The sequence below is a fragment of the Pyrus communis genome, chromosome 15 (genome assembly GCF_041283825.1).
Source record: "Pyrus communis isolate YQ-2024b chromosome 15, ASM4128382v1, whole genome shotgun sequence".
NCBI classification, from domain to species: domain Eukaryota; kingdom Viridiplantae; phylum Streptophyta; class Magnoliopsida; order Rosales; family Rosaceae; genus Pyrus; species Pyrus communis.
Window position 1 is genome coordinate 16,830,244 of NC_142579.1, and position 20,740 is coordinate 16,850,983.

The window sequence follows — 20,740 nt, forward strand, 5'->3', positions numbered from 1 at the left end:
ATGAAGATTGACTATCAGTTTTAACTTTATGAACTTATGCATTCTATATGGTATAAGTTTAATTTAATAAAACTTGTGTTGCTTTTATGATGAAAGTTTCAATTAAATAATGTGCAATTTATTAGTTCTAGGGAAATGTTTTATTTTATTATTTGTCATTAGATAGAAGTTTTCCTTCTCAATGTCACATACTTATTGTTTACACAGTATCTAATCATTAATTTTTTATTCATATGCATGTTGTGCCTTCATATGATATTCCTTAAACAATAATTTCAAATTTCCATGTTTTTTAGCAAATTTCCATCATTTCCATCGAATGTAACCGATATTGATATTGATATCTGATAATATCCATCAATATTTCAGCAAATTTGCATATCAATATTTCCACCAATATCGATATTTTAGAATTGGTGATGTGCAATTTATTTGTTCTAGTGAAATGTTTTATTTTATTTTTTGTCATTAGAAATAAGTTTTCGTTCTCACATGTCACATACTTATTTTTTACACAGTATCTAATCATTAATTCTTGATTTATACGTGTGTTGTGCCTTCATATGATATTCCTTAAACAATAATTTCAAAGTTCCAAGTTTTTTAGCAAATGTCCATAATTTTGATCAAAGGTAACCGATATTGATATCGAATATATCCATCGTTATTTTTGCAAATTTGCATATCGATATTTCCACCGATATCAATATTTTAAACATTGTCTGCAGCTCGAGACAATATTTCTTTCAACACTTCATAATTTTTCTACACTCTTTAGGAGTCTCAATCTAATATCAACTCTTGCAAGAGATTTATCATGTTGCAACAATATTATAATGAAAGCACTCACTAAGGCAATTCATACCATCCACTAGTATAGAGTACATAATTTGTGCTTTACCCTTCCAAGACTTTCTTCAAGCAATCTACATCATTCGGGAATTTTCTACACTTCATGATGCATTCTCCCTTGGAAGATATATAAAGCAATTTGTTTCTATGTGTACTTGAGGGAATTACTTATGGAGATATGTTGTGGGTATCTCACAACCCTTCGTATATAATTCTCCATTCATATGAACTTGTTTACAAGAGTATCATAATTTTAGGTTTCAATTGGTAACCTTGTGTCATATCATGTAAGTGTATTTCATTGTATTATAAATGGCCATATGTATCCTTCTAGGTTCAACATCATTTGGCGGTTTGTACTATAGGTCTATTTTTTCATGTTCTTACTAAATTGTAATGGAATTTTGGCCAATAATTTTTTTTCCATCGACAAACAAAGAACGTGGCTCAATATCAACACAACTCATTGATGAATTTAGTATCTTCTATAAGACCCAAATTAATATTGGTTATCATCAATTCGTGATCCACAATTCTCATGTACATGCATATGCATATTTTATAAGCATTTCATTACTTTGGATATCATTGCCTCTTCAGGGGCTTTACATTATCTCTTCTAGTACATTTATCTCTTATTAGATAAACTGTTTGGAGATTTTGGATCATAACCTCCTCTAAAACGTTATAGAACTTGAATTTTTAATCTCCACTTCTAAAGAGTTGGATCATCGGAACCTATACATCTATCATGCTTTAAGCATGAGACACGGTACACAGTAATATAGCCATGTCCATAGACTATCCTTTTGGGACTTAAATCCATGCGGCGACTGTCATGCTTTAGGCATGAATAGTTTGGTAGTGTCAATTCTACAGATTGTCTTGTTGAGACATCAACCCATGCGGCATCTTTGTAACTCGTAATTTTCAAAATGTGGATTACTTTTTTGTACATCATGTGAATGATTATAAACTGATGAGACAGAATAATAGTTAAAGTCGTTCGTGTCCATGGTTGTTATAGATTTTAGGTAGAGATTGTTGAGCTGTGAGTAAGATTCCCATCATTGAACTTTAGTCTTCCATTCACTTAGTCATCTACTCATTTTCTCCCTTTGAACTTCTACGGGTTCATCGTTCATCCTTCAGCTTCAACGTTCTGCATACAGAGTGGTGTGCAACCTTTGCCTTTGAATGATCCTTCAAAACATCACTTCTCGGTGACTCATCTATGCTTGATAGCTTTAGTGTAAAGAGCTAACATCGTATCAAATGTTCTAAGGCGTTGGTGATTTGATGCCCAGCTCTAACAACAGTTGAAGATGACTACTCTAGAGCAATGCAAGGTAAGCAATTAGGTAAGGTTCCAGGCAATCAGTTCTATACCAAAAGTTTGATTTTAGGTACCGACTGATTGCTCTCTTTTGCCTTGTCTTGCAAGCAAGAGCAAGGGCAAAAAAAAAAAGACAAGAAAAAAAGCATGATATGAGATACTTTTTCTCTCGACCATAATGATATGAGATACTTTGCACTTGAGGAAAAAAAGCAAAAGAATTTGATGCTAATGTAAAACTTCTCGATAAAATTTTCTTGTTGAGAAAATGAGTTCAGCATTTTGAGGGACTTGGTTGAAGAGGTATTCTTAGAGAAGAGGAAGACTAAATATTTTTTGAGGCTTGGTTGAAGATGCATTCTAGGCAAGGAAAAAGAGTTAGACATTTTTGGAGCTCTACCTTGCCATGGAAGAAGGAGATCGAGATATATAGGGATTTTACAATAGTATGTAGTGGTGATATAAGAAAAAGCTTATTTAGGAAAATCTGGCTTTTGAAATTTAGAGACCAGTGACTTCAATTTTTGAGTAAGTGGTCGTGCTACCTCTTTTTTATAGGGCATTAATTGTATCCAAAAACCACACTTGAAAAGTTGTATGCCTATGAAAATTGCGCAAGTTGCATTTCTAAGATTTCAAGTTATCTGATTTCCTTTACTTTCATCTTTTATGAAAATAGTTTGCCCATTTGACCGTTGTTTTGATTTAAATGTTGTGGAAGATGCAGACATGCCTCTTCAGGATAATATCTGACACCCCTTCTTCTTATCATTTAAGGGTCCTATTACGGTTGGAGACTTTGCGATGAAGAATGATATAACCATTGTAGTAGTAGCTAAGAACCTTCTCACCCCCAAAGATAAAAGAATGCTTTCAAAAGGTTTGACGAATTGATTGTTCAAGACTCTTTGGCTTTCAATATTCAGTGTGCGAGTTTTGTATCCAACATGGGCCAACGTCTACTTGCTTGAACTTGCCAAGTTGAATAACTAGTGGTTGAGGTGGCAAGCCTTAGGCAATGAATTAGAGGGATCAAGCACAAGAATAGAGAGTTGCACATACTTGCAAATATTTACTTGACGAGCATGAAGAGAAAGCTAGACCAGTTGCAAGAATCTGAAAGTCGGATTCAAAGTGGCCATCAGAGGTCGTGACTCTATTCCAAAGGCATCGATTTCCTCCACTACCTGGAGTTCTACCAAGTACTGAGGCTTCAAATGATTAACCTCCGGTGCCTCCTCATCATGAAGTTTTGCCAAGTACTAAGGCTTCACATAATCTCCAGTACCTTCCCTTTCTGGGGTTCTACCATGTACTAAGGCTTCACATAAGCAACCTTTATAAAAGCCCTTTTTTTTTTTTTTTCATTGTTGTAGTTTTAGTTCATGTGTATAAACCGTATTATAAAAAGTTATTTCTCTTCTGGTTTTTTATATGTCTAAAACTTCGGGTTCAGTTTGTTAGATATAGGAAACTATTGAAACTTTTGGTTCTATGAATATGATTTAATGAACTTTTAAGCAAAGATGTTTTCTAATATCATATTCTTCCACATGAATTCTCGGGCATTATGAATTCATGAAAGTATCTCTTATATAAGATGTCAATGGTAACAAATTCAAGTTTATACCATGTAAACACATGTCAACACGAAGTGTGGTACAACAGAACTTGCAATAATTAATTTATACCATGTAAACACATGTCAACACGAAGTGTTAGAACTTCATGTTCTTAGCATTATTAATATGTTGAACTTTTGGTCAAAACATTATTCATATGTACTTGAAATTTATGCTCGATAGCGATATCACTAGAACCTTTAGGTTCATATTTTTGGAATTCATGCTCATACTTAATCTGTACATGGATTAAGGAATTTATGGTCCTCATTTACATGAATTAAGGAACTTATGGTACTCATTTAATAGTTTGTGGACTATGGCACTTATAGTCGTCATTTTAATTTAGTTTGTGGACTATGCTCATAAAGATGTTGTGTACAAGGTTGCGGTGAAGGTAGCGGTGGCGCAGGAGGACATGATTAAATGCATGTTTGAAAATCCAAGGTTTGGGAACTTACAGGCAGAGGAGGAGGAGTATTTTATTGGCAGTATTGTGGACTCCATCAAAGATCAGGATCGAGTTTCGACTGACCCTATGCCTGTGCTTAACAGATCAAATTTTTACAATGAAGAAAGGTTAGTGTTCATGATACTTAGAAAATGGTCATTTTTGTTCGTATTACATATTAGCATGTTCTGCATAATTTTAATGTATTAACTAACTGTGGTGTTTGATTAATAAATTGATAAGGAGTAGCAAGGCTGGGTTTGTTGCAGAAATAGTAAGCAAGGCTGGGTTTGCTGCAGAAATAGTAGAAGAGAATAGAGAGAAAGCAGCGGTAAAAGGAAAATGCATACCTCGTAAACTATCTTCTTCTGCTGCATCAAAACAAAGAAAACAAATAATTGCTCGGCCTTATAATATGTATGTCCGAACAAAGTTGTAATTACCAGCACTGTTTAGGGGTTTTACTTTTACCTTGGCTTCCTATAGTTATGAAGAAATATGGTAACTGTTGGGTGGAAAGTAAAAGCAGTTGGGAAGATAAAATCATTCTGTCGAATTAATTTGAAAATGACGGGTGGGGTGATTCCCTTTGCGACTCTTCCTCTGTCCATTGGTTTGTTGCGGTAATCAGAAGAAAAATTATGCATGCAACCGGGATATATCCTCTAATTGTATAAAAATTACTATAGAAACAGGATATATTTGTTTCTCCATTTCGGCCAAATGGGTGTCCGACGACGACGATATTTTTGTCCCTGTGAATGTTGCGTAGGTGTACCAAGCTATAGATTGGCCCTTACCATGTTTTGGTTCACTACTACCATTCCCGATATTCTTTACTTTTGTTTGGGCCTGAAATACAGGATTTGGACCAAGAAAAGATAACTCAAGTTAGAAGGTCGTGACTCTTGGCCCAAAAATGATTCCTTAGGGCAGTTCACCCTCAGCCCAAAAGGGCATCAATTCGACTGAGCCCTGATAAAAGTAGGACTGCTAAGGGATCAAACTTAGACGTGACTCAATTGAGTCCTGGTTAAGTTAAAATTGTCAAGAATTAGGATGAAGTTTTGATAAGATTTGAATTATTCTAGGAATTGAAATCTATGGCTAATCAAATAATGAATTAAGTGCACAAAGAGACTAGGTTCAGAATCCTAGTTCAAGTAAAAAAATCCGAGATTGGATGGAGATCAAGCTTCAGTTAAGAAAGGGACCAAAAGGATAATTTCAAAGGATATCCAAGTGGGTGTCGAGGAGGCGTAGTCCTATTAGGACTATACCTTAGTAAGCTTGGTTATCACAAAATACATACCTATAAATAAAAGTAGTTCTGCAACATGAGAGACCCCTTAAACTCAACAAACTGCTTCGCAAAAAAGCTTGCTTTACGCGAAACCCTTCTCACAACCTTGAGAACAATTCTAATTATCCTAACCCTTTGGTCAGGATATATTCATTTCGTTGGAACATCAATGTGTTCTTCAATTCGTTGGAACATTACTAGAGTCGTAAAACCAATTGTTATGGGAGTACCTCCAGTTCGGTGGAACAACACTACTTCTATTTCAGTCGTTATCTACCCAAGTCTTAGCCAATGAAGAGTCTTCAATTCTTTCGCCTAAAGAGGTCACTTCATTAGCTTCCCCAACAAAGTGAGGTGTTCTATGATCAGTTACTTGAAAGTACATTTCAGAGTTCGGCATTCAGATGGCCGAACAATATTTACGATACAGACACTCATCTCCTTAAAGTATCTTTGCCCTTATAGCCTGATACAGACTTGACGCACTTATATTCTCATGAACATAGTTGAAGTTGCCTAACTTGGTGCTGAAAATCCTGAACTTTGCAGTGAATTAAGCAACATTGTCTTTAGGTTTTAGAACTCTAGGCTGAGAGGCGTTCTTTCCTCAACTGTAGTTGCTGAAGTGCAGAATTCAGCAACGCATTCTACACCACAATCACATCTATTTTACTCGTCAGACCAATCTCGGTCGCAAGTGGGTAAGCCTGCATTCACAAGAATGACATAGTTAGCTCAATAATTTCTCAACCTGTGGGCCATGTAGCTTTGTAATTTTTAGGGTCAACATTTTGGCACACTCAGTGAGACTAAGTGGTAAAAACTATGAAGTGTATGACCATCAAAACACGCTCTGTGAAGAAGAAAACAATGATAGGAAAAAACCTCAACAAATCAAGTAATTGTCCCTTCTAGCGTAAAACTGGCACATGATACTCCTATTGCAGTCACGCAAAACTTTACGGCATGTCGAGAAGTGGAAATAAATCTCGACAACCAGAATTAACGATGGTAGCTATTACAAGGACCACTAAGCCCGCTCTCTTTAGACCTCCAGAATGAATGGTCGAGAAAGATGATGATGAGAGTAATGAGGCTTGGATGTACTTCCTTAAACCCATATTCGGTGCAAGCTCACCGAACACCAGATGAGCTTACTTTGGAACGTGAGCTCGGCCGATTTAATCTCAAACAAGATACATCAAACCACTACTATGAGGGAATACAATAGTCTCATGAGGAAATGAACCATTTGTTAACAACATTTATTCACCAAGCTTTTGTGACATGTAAGAATTCCCTAAGCATGTTGAGCAATACGATTCTTTGCTTCGACTGAGGATATAGAGGCATAGTATGTCAACATTAACGTTGCAGAAAACATTAACGACAAGCCATTCATGTGTAAATCATTTACTCATCCCAACACAAAAGATGTCAAAACCTGAACAGCTTTAGCTAGCGGCAGTCCAAACGTCTAAGGTCTGCACCTTTGGTATCACCTATGCTGATGTTATTTTTTTATCAGCTCTTTGTAGCAAAAATAATCAATCTTCAACTAGGCCATGTCGTACTTAAAGCCGAAGATTTGAAAGAAAAAAAAAAGGTCAATTGCAAGGTCCACAACTCCAACAAGCATTCCACCAACAACTGTGTAACCTTTAAGGATGTTATTCAAGATTGGATAGATAATAGAAAGATCAAGTTTCATGGGAAAGCATAAATATTGGTAGATACTGATCCTTTCCTAACAACAACGGTCAATATGATAAACGGCTACATACCCAAGAAGAATGGTAAGCCGAAGTTGAAGATTGACATCATTCCTTTCCTAGTAGCAATTGTTCATATACCTAAGACAAATGATCAATCAAGGTTAAAAATTAATCATGCTTAATATAATTCTCCTGTACAGTAACGTGTGGCCACCCAGCATGCCAAGCGCAATTCGGTCAGTCAAGAATCAAGCAAATAAGATTCGTCAGTGGTGTTGTGCAACCGATGCAAGTCTGTTGTAAAACTTACAAGATCACGTGAGCCATCTGACCAAGGTTCGGAGCAAAACACATTAGGAGTTTTTAGCAGATTAGGACCACAACTTGAAGATCAAAAGCCTCGTGTTCGGTGATAGCTTGAAGTGTTAGGAGTATTATATGAATGGATGAGATGTTGCCAAATGTCAATAGATTAGTCTTGCAGTTATAAGATTGTTAGAAGATAGCTTAGTTAGGAAGCTGTCTTAGATAGTATAAATATCCTTTGTAATGAAACAGTGCAGGTTAATGTGAAAATAGTAAATACAATTCAGAAATATACCTTGCTCTTCAAGTATTCTTTCTCTTTTCGTTTCTCTGTCTATCGATCTTCTTCTTCTCTGATATATGTCTAGATTGGTTTACATGGTATCATCGCCGGAAAAAGCATAAAGCTTTGGGGTGTATCGATCTGGGGTTTCTGTATATGCTTCCGCTTCTGATCGCACATATATGTGTCTCTCTCTCTTCTATTTCTTTCTTCTTGATTTGGGTCTTTTCTGCTCGAGTTAGGGTTCATTCATTTGTGTTTGGTTTTCTGCACACCAAGTGTTCGACGTTTGTTCTCTGTCAATTTCGTTGAAGCAATTCTACCAAAATGGTGACCGTGTCTCATTTGCAAATCTTGCAATCACCTATTACATCTCTTCTCTCCTCTGTCTCTACGTCCGTAACCATGAAGCTGGACGATACCAATTACTTGACATGGCATTTTCAGATGCAGCTTTTGTTGGAAGGCTATGGCATTATGGGGTTTGTTAATGGGTCTACTCCTTGCCCTCCTCGATTTTCTGATGTGATTTCTGGGGATTCTGAAGTTGTTTCGGGTAGTACTACTGCACAAGTTGAATCTGATGCATACAGGATTTGGAAAATGCATGACAAAGCGTTGATGCAGCTCATTTCTGCAACTCTGTCGCCTCTTACAATTTCTTGTGCAATTGGGAGTATAAGTTCTCTGGATTTGTGGACTCGTCTGAAAGAACAATTTTCTACCGTTACTCGATCCAGTATTTTCCAGATGAAATCTGAGTTACAAACTATCAAGAAAGGTAATGATTCCATCACTCTATATCTGCAAAGGATCAAGGAAGCTCGCGATTATTTGTCTGATGCTGGTGTTCATTTTGACGATGATGATATTGTCATTCTTACATTGACTGGTTTACCTTCTGAGTTCAATACCATTCGGTCAGTCATTAGGGGTCGTGATACAGTTATTTCATTGAAAGATCTTCGTTCCCAACTCCTTGCTGAAGAAGCAATGCTTGAAACTATGCATGCTGCCCCTTTGCTTACTGCTTTGGTTGCTCAACAGTCGGGGTTTCCTTCTAAGAATTCTGGTGGTTTTTTGTCTCAGAATCATAACTCCAATTATCAGTATAATGGTTCTTGAGGGTTCAATAACAAGAATAAAGGCAGAGATCGGTTTAATTCTAATAACAGGTTTGGCGCCAACAAGTCTTCTTTTCTAATTCTGGCCTTGGAATTTTGGGAAATTCTCCACAACAGTTTGGTTCCTCTCCATTGATGACATGTCAAATCTGTGGCAAGCATAATCATCTTGCCACTACTTGTCGTTTTAGAAATGCTTCTGTTTCTCAAGGCTGCCAAATCTGTGGGAAAACTAATCATTTTGCTGATACTTGTCGATTTCGAAATACTGGGGTTAATTCCGGATGTCAAATCTGTGGGAACTCTAGTCATAGTGCTGAGTTTTGTTTCCAGAAGAGTTCTAATGATTCGATGACTGCCATGTATGCTCACACCAACTCTGGAACTCAGTCTATTTCTCCTCAGTCATCTATTCCATCTCAGCAAGTTTGGCTCACTGACTTAGGAGCAACTAATCACATGACCACTGAGTTGCAGAATCTGTCTCTTGCAACTCCTTATCCATCCACTGAGACTATCCAAGCTGCCAATGGTGAAGGTTTAGCCATATCTCATATTGGCTCCACCAATCTTCAAACTCCATTACACTCTCTGAAATTAAATTTTGTTTTATATGTTCCGAAATTAACACAAAATTTGGTGTCAGTTCATAGAATCTTCTTGGACAATAATAGTTGGATACTCTTTGATGCATTTTGTTTTTGGATTCAAGACAAAACCACAGGGAGGATACTCTACAAAGGACTGTGCAGTAATGGGGTGTATCCGATTCTCTCTTCCACATTTAGTGCTTCTTCAAAACGTGCCTATGCTGCTGCTTATCTTGGACAACAAGTGAATTCAAGATTATGGCATAACAGACTAGGTCATCCTTCTAATCCTATAGTATCTCAGATTTTAAGAAAGTCCAGATTGTCTTGTAATCCTGATTCATTGCCTCTATTGTGTTCTAATTGTTTGGAAGGCAAGTTTACAAAACTTCCTTTTCCTGTGTCTCAGTTTAAGTCTGTCAAACCTTTTGAGATAGTTCATAGTGATGTTTGGGGTCCAGCTCCTTGTTTGTCCATTGAAGGGTTCAAGTATTATGTAACCTTCATTGATGAGTGTACTCGTTATACTTGGATTTTTCCAATAAGTAATAAAAGTGATGTTTACTCAACTTTTGTCTCTTTCTATCAATTCATTTCAAATCAATTTGATGCCTCTGTGAAAACATTACAAACAGATGGGGGAGGGGAGTATATAGGGAAATCTTTTCAAGCTTTTCTTTTGAATAAAGGGATTCTTCATCATATGTCCTGTCCTCATACCCCTGAGCAAAACGGCCTCGCTGAGCGCAAACATAGACATATAATTGAGACTTCCATCACATTGTTACAAACAGCTTCTTTACCCCCTCTTTTTTGGTCCTATGCAGTTCAAACTTCTGTCTATCTTATCAATAAGATGCCATCTTCTACCTTGGATAACAAATCCCCATTTGAGCTACTTTTTCATGCCATTCCCGAAATTCAACATCTTCGAGTTTTTGGTTGCTCTTGTTTCCCACTCTTGAGACCTTATAATAGTACTAAACTTCAACCTAGAACTACAAAGTGTGTCTTCTTGGGGTATGCTTCTAAGTTTAAAGGGTACATCTGTTTTGAGGTGGCTAAGAAACGGTTTTATATATCAAGACATGTCCTTTTTGATGAATCTGAATTTCCTTATTCCAATCTAGTGTCTTCTGTTAAACCAGTTAATTCCCCTGTCCTTACCTCCCATGTTTCTACTTCTGGTTTGGTACCAAACAATGATAATGTGATGGTTGTGCCTTCTGTTTCTTCTTCTAGTTTGATGCAGCCTAGGTCCTCACAGTCTGCTCCAAATAGTTCTTTAGCCACTAGGTGTCACCCTATCACTGCCCCTAGTTTGTCAAATGGATCTAGTCTGTCTATGCCCTCTGCACCATCAGGTAGCTATACTCTCCCTGGTGATCTTCCTGAGGCTGCACCCATTACTAGCACTGCAAATCAATCCGTATCCTCTTCTATTCCTGTGGTACCTGAATTCCAGCCTGACCACCTCCAAGTAGTCCTTTCTGTTCCATCCTTTAATTTGCATCCAATGCAAACTAGATCGAAGAGTGGTATTTCTAAGAAAATTGCATTCTTGTTTGTGGTCCATGAAAATGGAGGGGCTGATCTCACTAAAGTGGAACCTGCTACCTATAAATCTGCTTTGACATCTCCTGTGTGGTGTGAAGCCATGAAAGAAGAACTCTCAGCCCTACATCATCAAGGTACTTGGTCTTTGGTTCCTCTTCCACCTCACAAGAATTTAGTAGGCTGTAAATGGGTGTTCAAAATAAAGAAGACTGCTGATGGTTCTATAAGGAGGTATAAGGCCCGTTTAGTTGCAAAGGGGTTTAATCAAGAAGAAGGTATCGATTATGGGGAGACTTTCAGTCCTTTGGTAAAACCAACCACTGTGAGACTTGTTATTGCTTTGGCTACACACTATGGCTGGTGTTTAAGGCAGTTAGATGTGAAAAATGCCTTTTTACATGGCATTCTTCAAGAAGAGGTCTATATGTCTCAACCTCCTGGATTTCATGATTCTAAACATGAGGGTTATGTTTGTAAGCTCCATAAGTCCTTGTATGGGTTGAAACAAGCCCCTAGGGCCTGGAATGACAGATTTACCAAGTTTCTACCTTCTTTCAGTCCACTTATTCTGATTCTTCACTCTTTGTCAAACATGCTGGTGATTCTCTTGTGATTCTTTTATTGTATGTTGATGATATAATCATCACAGGTAGTGTTAGTCACTGTGTTACTGATGTTATTCATGCCTTGGCACCTGAGTTTGATATTAAGGACTTGGGACCATTGCATTACTTTCTGGGGATATAGATTGTGCAGCAACCAAATGGGATTTTTTTGTCTCAAGATAAGTATATCACTAACCTTCTCACCAAGTTAGAAATGTTGTCTTCCAAGCCTTGTGCCACTCCCTGTTTACCTTATACTCGTTTATTGAAAGATGATGAGAAACCGTATAACAATCCAGCACTGTATAGAAGTCTTGTGGGTGCTCTTCAGTATCTAACTTTCACAAGACCTGATATTGCTTTTGCAGTGCATCAAGTGAGTCAATTTATGCAGGCCCCGATGGAATCTCATTTTCTGGCAGTTAAGAGGGTTCTTAGATACCTTCGGGCTACACAAGGCTGTGACATTCGATATGTTAAGGGTGATTTGGATCTTAAAGCTTTTAGTGATGCAGATTGGGCAGGGGATCCTAAAGATAGGCGTTCCACCACTGGTTTGGTTGTTTTTCTAGGCTCGAATCCGATCTCATGGTCCTCCAAGAAACAACAAACTGTATCTCGGTCATCCACAGAGGCCGAGTATCAGGCATTGTCTTCTACAGTCGCTGAGATTGATTAGATTAAACAGTTGTTGGCATTTCTGCAGGTTTCTATATCTGATACACCAACTCTGTATTGTGATAATCTTTCTGCTATAGCCTTAACCTTGAATCCTGTCCAACATCAACGAACAAAACATATAGAGGTTGATATTCATTTTGTGCGAGAACGAGTTGCTAACCACCTTTTGCAAGTGCATTTTGTATCTTCTGGTGAGTAGTTTGCTGATGTTTTCACAAAGGGGTTGTCCGCATCTTTGTTTCAGCACCATTGCAACAATCTCCGGCTCAGTCTCTCTGCCCCTGAGCTTGAGGGGGGATGTTAGGAGTATTATATGAATGGATGAGATGTTGTCAAATGTCAATAGATTAGTCTTGCAGTTATAAGATTGTTAGAAGATAGCTTAGTTAGGAAGCTGTCTTAGATAGTATAAATATCCTTTGTAATGAAACAGTGCAGGTTAATGTGAAAATAGTAAATACAATTCAGAAATATACCTTGCTCTTCAAGTATTCTTTCTCTCTTCGTTTCTCTCTCTATCGATCTTCTTCTTCTCTGATATATGTCTAGATTGGTTTACATGAAGTTGATAGAGCATTTTACGATAAAGACACCCAGGTGGGTGACATAAGCACGTTAACTACACAAAGGACTTTCAAGCCACTGAAACCAACATATACTCAGTTGTATAAACACAATCTTCCGACTGATGCGTATAATGCAAGGTCCAAAACATAGAAATCATCTTCCAAACGAAGTCTCCAACGCTAAAAAAGAAGCATCTCATGTATAGTAGCCGGAAGCAGAAATTGAGTTAAATTATGTGGAACAAGTCCCTACAATTCTTCCTAGATAGCCGAAGGGAAAAAGGTTCAAGTTCCAACAATGGAAACTGAAATTAAGGAATCCAAGAAATGGATCAAGCTATTACTTTGGCTAGACAAGTTGAAAGCAAGGATTGAACCTTTCGCCAAGAAAGCTCTTCCTTTGATTCCCCATAGGAGCCCTTGGTCAAGGTTCAACACCGTAGGTGAGTTCGGCCAACGATCGGTATGGTTTTCCTAAGAATGCCAAGATTGCATGGACATGGCTTTGACTAGTCCTGCAGCCAAAGATGCCATGATCCAAAGGAATTTAGATCTAACTATTTTAGCCAGTTTCCAACACATGCGCAAATCCAGAGTGCAGGGATACCTTTCTGGTATTTTTAAGTGTTATCGGTCATCAGATTGTTCAGCCTAATGCAGAAGGAAGTAGAACGAGTCAGGCGACTTCATTCATATTTAGACGGTTTGGATGCCAAGATTGTCTTCCAATGCCAAATGTGCAAAAAAGCTCAATCAGAAGCAATCGAGTCCAAATTTAGTCTGTTAGACAAGAGGGTTGTGTTAAACTCGGCTGAGGATGATCAAGATGATACCAAGAGACCTTCACTTTTAGATAACATGGAGATTAGCATGGTTCTTCTTTCTGAATTTCGAACAGATGTTAACCAGCTGAATTCGTTATATTGAGATGTGACAGTGAAGGACATGACTCATGTCAACTTTGTGGTCACTAATTCAGTCAAGACAATTAATCAGGAGGAAAGGCTAAATGCTACTTTATCTTATATTTTTCCTTGTAGTTCGACCACTAACACAACATCTCAAGTCTTTGTAAGTGACTGCTTAAATCGAAGGACTTCCAACTTTCCCGTTGATGGCCAACGCGTGGCTTGGGTAAACTACTTTCCAACCACTCATGGATAAATGCTGTGATTGAAACATGTCTACCCATGCAAATAGCCATGTGTACATGTCAACGTGTGGCTCGGGTAAACTACTTGTTCGTACAGGTTATGTCTCTTCATAGACTCCTATTTCCGTTGATGGCCAACGCGTGGCTCGGAGTTGAAATATGAACATACTTGTTCTTACCGGTTATGTTAGAAAGTTGTCAGGTCAACCAACTATCTTGAGCGGTCAAAAAGTACTTTAGGTTCAACGTTTTTCCCTTCTTGTATGTAGACAGTCCATGCTAGAAGCGGTCATTGATGGCGATCGTCTTCTGTTGTTGCAATAACCTCTATCTACTGAATTACTTGGGATAGCTTGTAAACCCAGTGTCTTGATCTTCTCATACTTTTGTACGCTTTCTCAAGGTCCATCTATTAGGTTAAAAAACATGTATAAATTATCTTAATATGCTTACAAGGACCCTGCGCTAGTACAACTCAATCTGAGGATGCAATGTGGGTAGTTAGTTCTCTAATTCACAGAAAAAAAAATTTGGTTCATAAAAAAATTAGTGTCCATTCCCAGTAATGTTTTACAAAACAATTTTTGAACAACTATTTACAAAAATAAAATGACAAATAAGATTTTACATTTTTGTGATTTGAGAATGTATCTGGCAACTTAATCCGAGAATTTTTTTGAAGAATGAAAACATTGAAAATGTGTCTAGTAGATGTTGATGCACACAAATAAGTTGTATGGTACATGTTGATGCACACAAATAAGTTAACTTTGGAATAATGTAAAATGTTGTATATTGAATTTGTAAGGGTGCTTTGGGTCATCAAGTGAAGATGATATGTAGAGAGATAAAAGTGTTGGAATATGTGGCCAAGTGGCCAACTCACATCCACTTTCGGCTAATAAAATAATAAGGTGGACAAAATCATTGTTGCTTTCCTTGTTTTGAGGAGAAAAGGAAAAGGCTAGCAAGTAGCCTTATTATTTTATTTGTATTTGGTTGTTTTTAAAGGGAATGAAGGGTGCAGCCGAGAGATGAGAAAAAAAGAAGGAAGGGCACTATTTGTTTTTGAGCATTCCTTTTGTGAGAGCATCCAAAGAGATGGTGAGAGCATTTGGCTCTACCATGGGCACGGGTGTGAGAAATCAAGAGAGCTAGAGTGAAAGATCTCTTGTGAAAGAACTCTTGGGGTAGAGTGAGGTTCTTGGGAAAATTCTGTGAGTGGGTGTACAAGGGATATGGGATTGGGTTATGTCGATTTAACTCATGTGTAACTTGTACTGTTTTTCTCATAGTGAAGAGCAATATCTCTCCGAGGACGTAGGCAGGTTTTTGCCGAACCTCGTAAATTTCTCGGTGTCTTTATTTCTTGTATTTTAAACTATTCAACTGTGGGTTTGTATGTTGGTGAAGATAATTAGCCAAGGCACAACAAAAAGGTAAAGAAGTAGACATAAGGTGTAGATGGTTCAAACTAAGTTAATTAATCATAAATATTAAAATGATGCCTCGTTAGTAATTTTCACCTTAGGCCTCATTGGGTATTGGGATGGCATTGCAACCCAGTAATTTTCACTTCTTTGTTGTGTAGTTGAAGGTCTAAACGAAACCAAACTGAACAATACCTACCTTTCACATTAGAGACAATGTTGATAAACATGACCCAAAGTAATAATAATTTAGAGAGATCAAATGTTAAGTTTAGGTCTTAGCTAAGTCTGGCTTTCCTTGATCCAAAATGTAAACGTTAAACTTCTATTATCACACCAACCTCAATGTAGGGCTAGCATAGTAATAGAGTTCTTAGAAGATGCAAGATGATGAAGACTAAGGCTTACTCTCCTAGGAATTCAGGTTTGGTTCATGCATTGCATAACAATCTGCATTTGTGTTTCATGCCTAGTCAAGTTTGTGCACATGCGTAATTAACTTGTCACGCAACCTGACTTTTACGCTGGACGTATCATACCACACCTCAGCTTATAGCTCGGTGCTTGATGAACCTTGATGAACCCATCTCTGCATTTTGATTGAAACGTTCTAAGAATATCTCAGTCCTTGCATTCATTTTAGTAACTCAGCTTATAGCTCTTATCTTTAGAACTCTAGGTACATATTCATTCTAAATCTTCTTAGTCTGTTGATGTTCGATTGAGGAGATTTATACTGTTGTTGGATCTTCATCTTTCATGGGTGCCACAAGTGAAGAGCTCGTGCTCGAGTTGTCATCGTTGTGAAGACCGTCATTTGATGTCGTGCTTGAGCTTGTGTTTGAATGATAATTGTATGAACTTGATATTCTGCTAGTGACTGGAGCTCTTTAGAGTTCACTCGATTTTTCACCCAGTTATGTGTTTTCCGGGCACCAATCTTGTGTGATGTTTAGTTATTTGCCTATTAATTACTTGCCTGACTAACATTGTGTAATTAGTCAAGTGTTTATGCGAGACAACTGTATGTTTAATTGTTGTTATACATGAGTGTCAGTCTGGGGTGGTCCTACATAGGAATAAGAAATATAGATCTATTGCTGCATATTATTGCAGGAGATTCCGCCTCGTATGAATTTCAGGAATAGGAACCAGAGAGTTTATTACTACATATTATTGCATGAGATTCCACCTCCTATCAATTTCATCAAGTACTCCTTAATTTTAAGAAAATTAAAAAAATTAAAAATGCACATTGATAAAAATTAAAAATAAAGGAAAAAAATAAAAACAATTATATATATAAACTCTCATGATTGTTGAAAGATGGAGTTGAATCTTAATATAAAGAAACAGTACCCGATATATAGATTACTAGATCCCATGTGGTGTGAATAGTTTATACACCGGTTGCTGAGTCCACACCCAACGAGCACTGCATCGAATTACACGCACATGCTTTTCTCGCTGGACGTGTGAAAGATCCCCCACAATGTATGTAAAACGAACGGTTATGCAATAGAATTCCTCTTAATATTTTGCAACTTCTTTCTACACGGGTCTGCATTGGAAAATCATATATAATAATAGTATTCTTCTATATATTAATATGACTTTTTATTCAAAATAGTTTTTGATATTTGCATAACTTCTTATTTTGGTTTTTAAAATTTGAAATCGATAGAATTGATCTCGAAAATTGTCCATCATCAATCATTTAAGTCATTCCATGAAAAAACTCTATTAAATAAGGATAAAATAACAAAAATACCCTCAATTTTTATCAAATCATTTTAGCCTATTGTTTATTAAACTGAGGGTAGTTTTGTCATTTTAATTTTTATTTAACATAACTATTCACGGAATGACCAAAATGATTGATAGTGAATAATCTTATGGACCACTTATACTGATTTCAAATCTCAGGAATTAAAACGAGGAGTTGTGTAAATCTCAAAGACTATTTTGGCTAAAAAGCCTATTAATATTAATGCTTTTCCATCCATTCCTTTAGCTCGATCATATGCACATGCATGATATGTGTGTGTGTGTGTGTGTACACTACACGCGCGCGCGCACACACACACAGAGGCCCTTTAAGGGAAGGGATTCTTATTTTTTTGAAAGAAATAGGGATTAGTTGTGAGACTTACTCTACATCGAACTTCAACAATCTGAACCTTCTATTTTGTAAGTCTTAATTCATAGATCATTCTTTTAAAAATTCAATTCAATCCGAAACCATTTGCATATTTAATTATTACAACCAAATTTCATTGTTTCTTATAGAACATTTGTTCTATGAACTCAATTAGATGTCGCAAACATTTCTGAGTTGACTAATATTTTGCAAGCAATGATCTATGAAGTGCGACTTGGAAAATAGACAGTTCGGATTGTTGAAGTTCGATGTGGTATAGGCCCCACAACTAATTCTTATTTAAAAATAAAATAAAAAAATAAAAAAAACTATATATATAGATAAGGGATCTCATCTTTTTTTTATTTTTTTTTATTTTTTTATTTTTAAATGGAGATGAGTTGTGGGGCCTATTCCACATTGAACTTTAATGATCTGAACCATCTATTTTGTAAGTCTTGATTCAAAGATCATCCTTGCAAAAATTTAATTCAATCCAAAATCATTTTCCTGTTTAATTATGACAGTGAAATTTCAACGTTTTCTTTGAACAAAGTGTTCTTCAATTTCTTTGAACTCAATTAGATGCCTCAAATATTTCTGATTTGGCTAATATTTTGTAAGGATGATCTATGAAGTGCTATTAAAAAATAAACGGTTCGAATCATTAAAGTTCGATTTGATAAGCCCCACAATAATCCCCATTTTTATAAAAAAATGAAGATCCCTTTCTTGAGGCCTCATATATACATACATACATATATACATACATACATATATATATATATATATATATATATATGAAGTACTATTCAAAAGAGGAAGAAGAAAAACATCCCACTCACACTTCTTTGGAATTTGGAAACATGAAAGTTCCATGGATAGTAGTTATTGGATATTTTGAAGGATAAAGAAATTAAAAGAAAAACAATTGTTAAAATTTTAAAGAGACAGGTCAAATAATCTAACAGCGTTATTGCTTTTAACTTAACCACGTGTAGCTTAAAAGGTGTAGGATCTTAGATTCCCCTCTAAGGTTCCTTTTTTCTTCTAAAACTTTGGTATTCTTCACTATTCCCCTCCACCATAGTTACCCAACAACAACAACAAAGTCTTATCCCACTAAGTGGGGTCAGCTATATAAATCCTAGAATGCCATTGCGCTCAGTTTTGTGTCATGTCTTCCATTAGATCCAAGTGGTTCAAGTCTTTACTTAGAGCCTCTTTCCAAGTCTTCTTAAGCCTTCCACTATTCCTTTGGTCCTAAGTCTCTATCTCGTAATCACATCTTATAACCGGAGCGTCTATAGGTCTTTGTTTCACCGTCTTACAAAGTTATTATGCATTTACTTTATTTGTATTTTTACATAATAAAAATTAAATTCATAGTGAATTTTTTTATATAACCGTAAATGTCATGTTGTCTTACTAATCTATCTATTATAACAAGAGTAAGCAACACATATTTATATTTCAAGCTCTATATATGTGTGAATAATATACGCTTATTATAACATGCACCAATTAGTATCAGTACATAACGGTGTTACAGTAGCTAATAAAACTAAATGTTTCTCTGTACTGGCAATGGGGCAGCTACTTAATTGGACGTGTGAACGAACTGGGTAAGACTTTCTCCGTTCTTTTTCGCATGCAATATATATTTAACATAGGTTCTAGTTTTATAATCCCTCATGTCCTACAAATTATACAATAATATTGGAAGGACGAAATGGATCTCATCTTACACATTGAAATTAATGCCAACTGCGGAGGAGAGGGCATAAGAAATGGCCCGCAAGACTCTCTTTGTTTCAATGACTCTGCATGTGACTGGTAGTGTATGTGCTCCCTCCCTTCCTCCGAAGTCCAATAGCCTCACTATATATATATGTGTGTGTGTGTGTGTGTGTGTGTGAATGCATTACGTCTCATTCCATAGTTTCCACTCTTGTTCTTCACGTTCGATTTCACTTAGCCTTTCCCTCCTCTCTTGGCACTTGTCTCAGCCTTGCTAAAAATAATATTCTTGGCCATGGCCATGTCTAGGGTGGTGGTGTTGTTGGCTCTCTGCGTGCTTCCGGGGCTTGTTAGCGCACGCACGTTGGGCAATCCCTTCCACGTTCAAGGTCGCGTCTACTGTGACACTTGCCGATGCGGTTTTGAGACGACTGCCACGAATTACATTTCGGGTAGTCCTTCTAAACTGATTTGATTTTTGTTTATATGTTAAAACTTACCTGTAATGATAAGTAGCCTGGCATACATATCTTATGATCACATAATTAGCTCACCACGTTATATGTCAATCAAATGGGATCAGAAAATATAAATAGTTTCTTAGTGTACAGTATTATAACAGTTATTTTCCTAAAACATTTATTTGCGTATTGTCTCTTGCGATGTGCTTGTTATTAGGTGCAAGGGTGAGAATTGAGTGCAAAGACAGGAACACCTTGCAGCTTGCATACAGCGTGGAGGGAGAGACTGACTCGACTGGAACATACAACATTTTGATTGAAGAGGACCATGAAGACCAAATTTGTGCGTCTGTACTTGTTAGCAGTCCCATAAGTGACTGTAAATCGGCAGATCCTGGACGCAGCCGTGCGAACGTTGTAGTCACCCGTTACAACGGTGTGGTTAAGGACAAGCGTTATGCAAATAACATGGGCTTCTTCAAGGACGAGCCATTGGCTGATTGTGAAAAAATCCTCGAGCAATACAAGAACTACGATCAGCAGGAATAGAAGAAGAGCTAGCTTCTTGTTAGTCCATGTGGCCTCACTTTAGAGTTAAGTTATGTTGTTCTTTGCTATACGTATATGCCTATCATTGATCTCAATGATGGTGTTAGTTTCTTTTCAAGTTTGTTTAGTTTGTGGACAATTATAATGTTTCTATCTTAATGTTCTGTTTGATCTAAATATATGTACTTTGGTCACTTAATTTGTGGCTTTCAATACGGATCCAGCTTCATCTTTAAACACAGTTTTCATATAAAAACAAAAAAAAAAAAAACAAAG

At 36.8% G+C, this 20,740-nt stretch overlaps 1 protein-coding gene across 1 annotated transcript; it reads left to right on the plus strand.

The window, feature by feature from the left end:
* Nucleotides 1-18,571: 18,571 nt before the first annotated feature.
* Nucleotides 18,572-20,679, plus strand: LOC137733235 (protein DOWNSTREAM OF FLC-like). The gene is made up of 2 exons (XM_068472387.2): nt 18,572-19,906; nt 20,133-20,679. Exons 1-2 carry the CDS (start codon nt 19,750-19,752, stop codon nt 20,462-20,464), a joined length of 489 nt encoding a protein of 162 aa, XP_068328488.2. The 5' UTR covers nt 18,572-19,749; the 3' UTR covers nt 20,465-20,679.
* The last annotated feature ends 61 nt before the right edge of the window (nt 20,680-20,740 follow it).

Coding starts and splice junctions, on each gene's coding strand:
- LOC137733235 (XM_068472387.2), top strand. CDS start 19,750: ATGGCCATGTCTAGGGTGGTGGTGTTGTTGGCTCTCTGCGTGCTTCCG. Junction 19,907..20,132: donor TGCCACGAATTACATTTCGG/GTAGTCCTTCTA, acceptor GCTTGTTATTAG/GTGCAAGGGTGAGAATTGAG.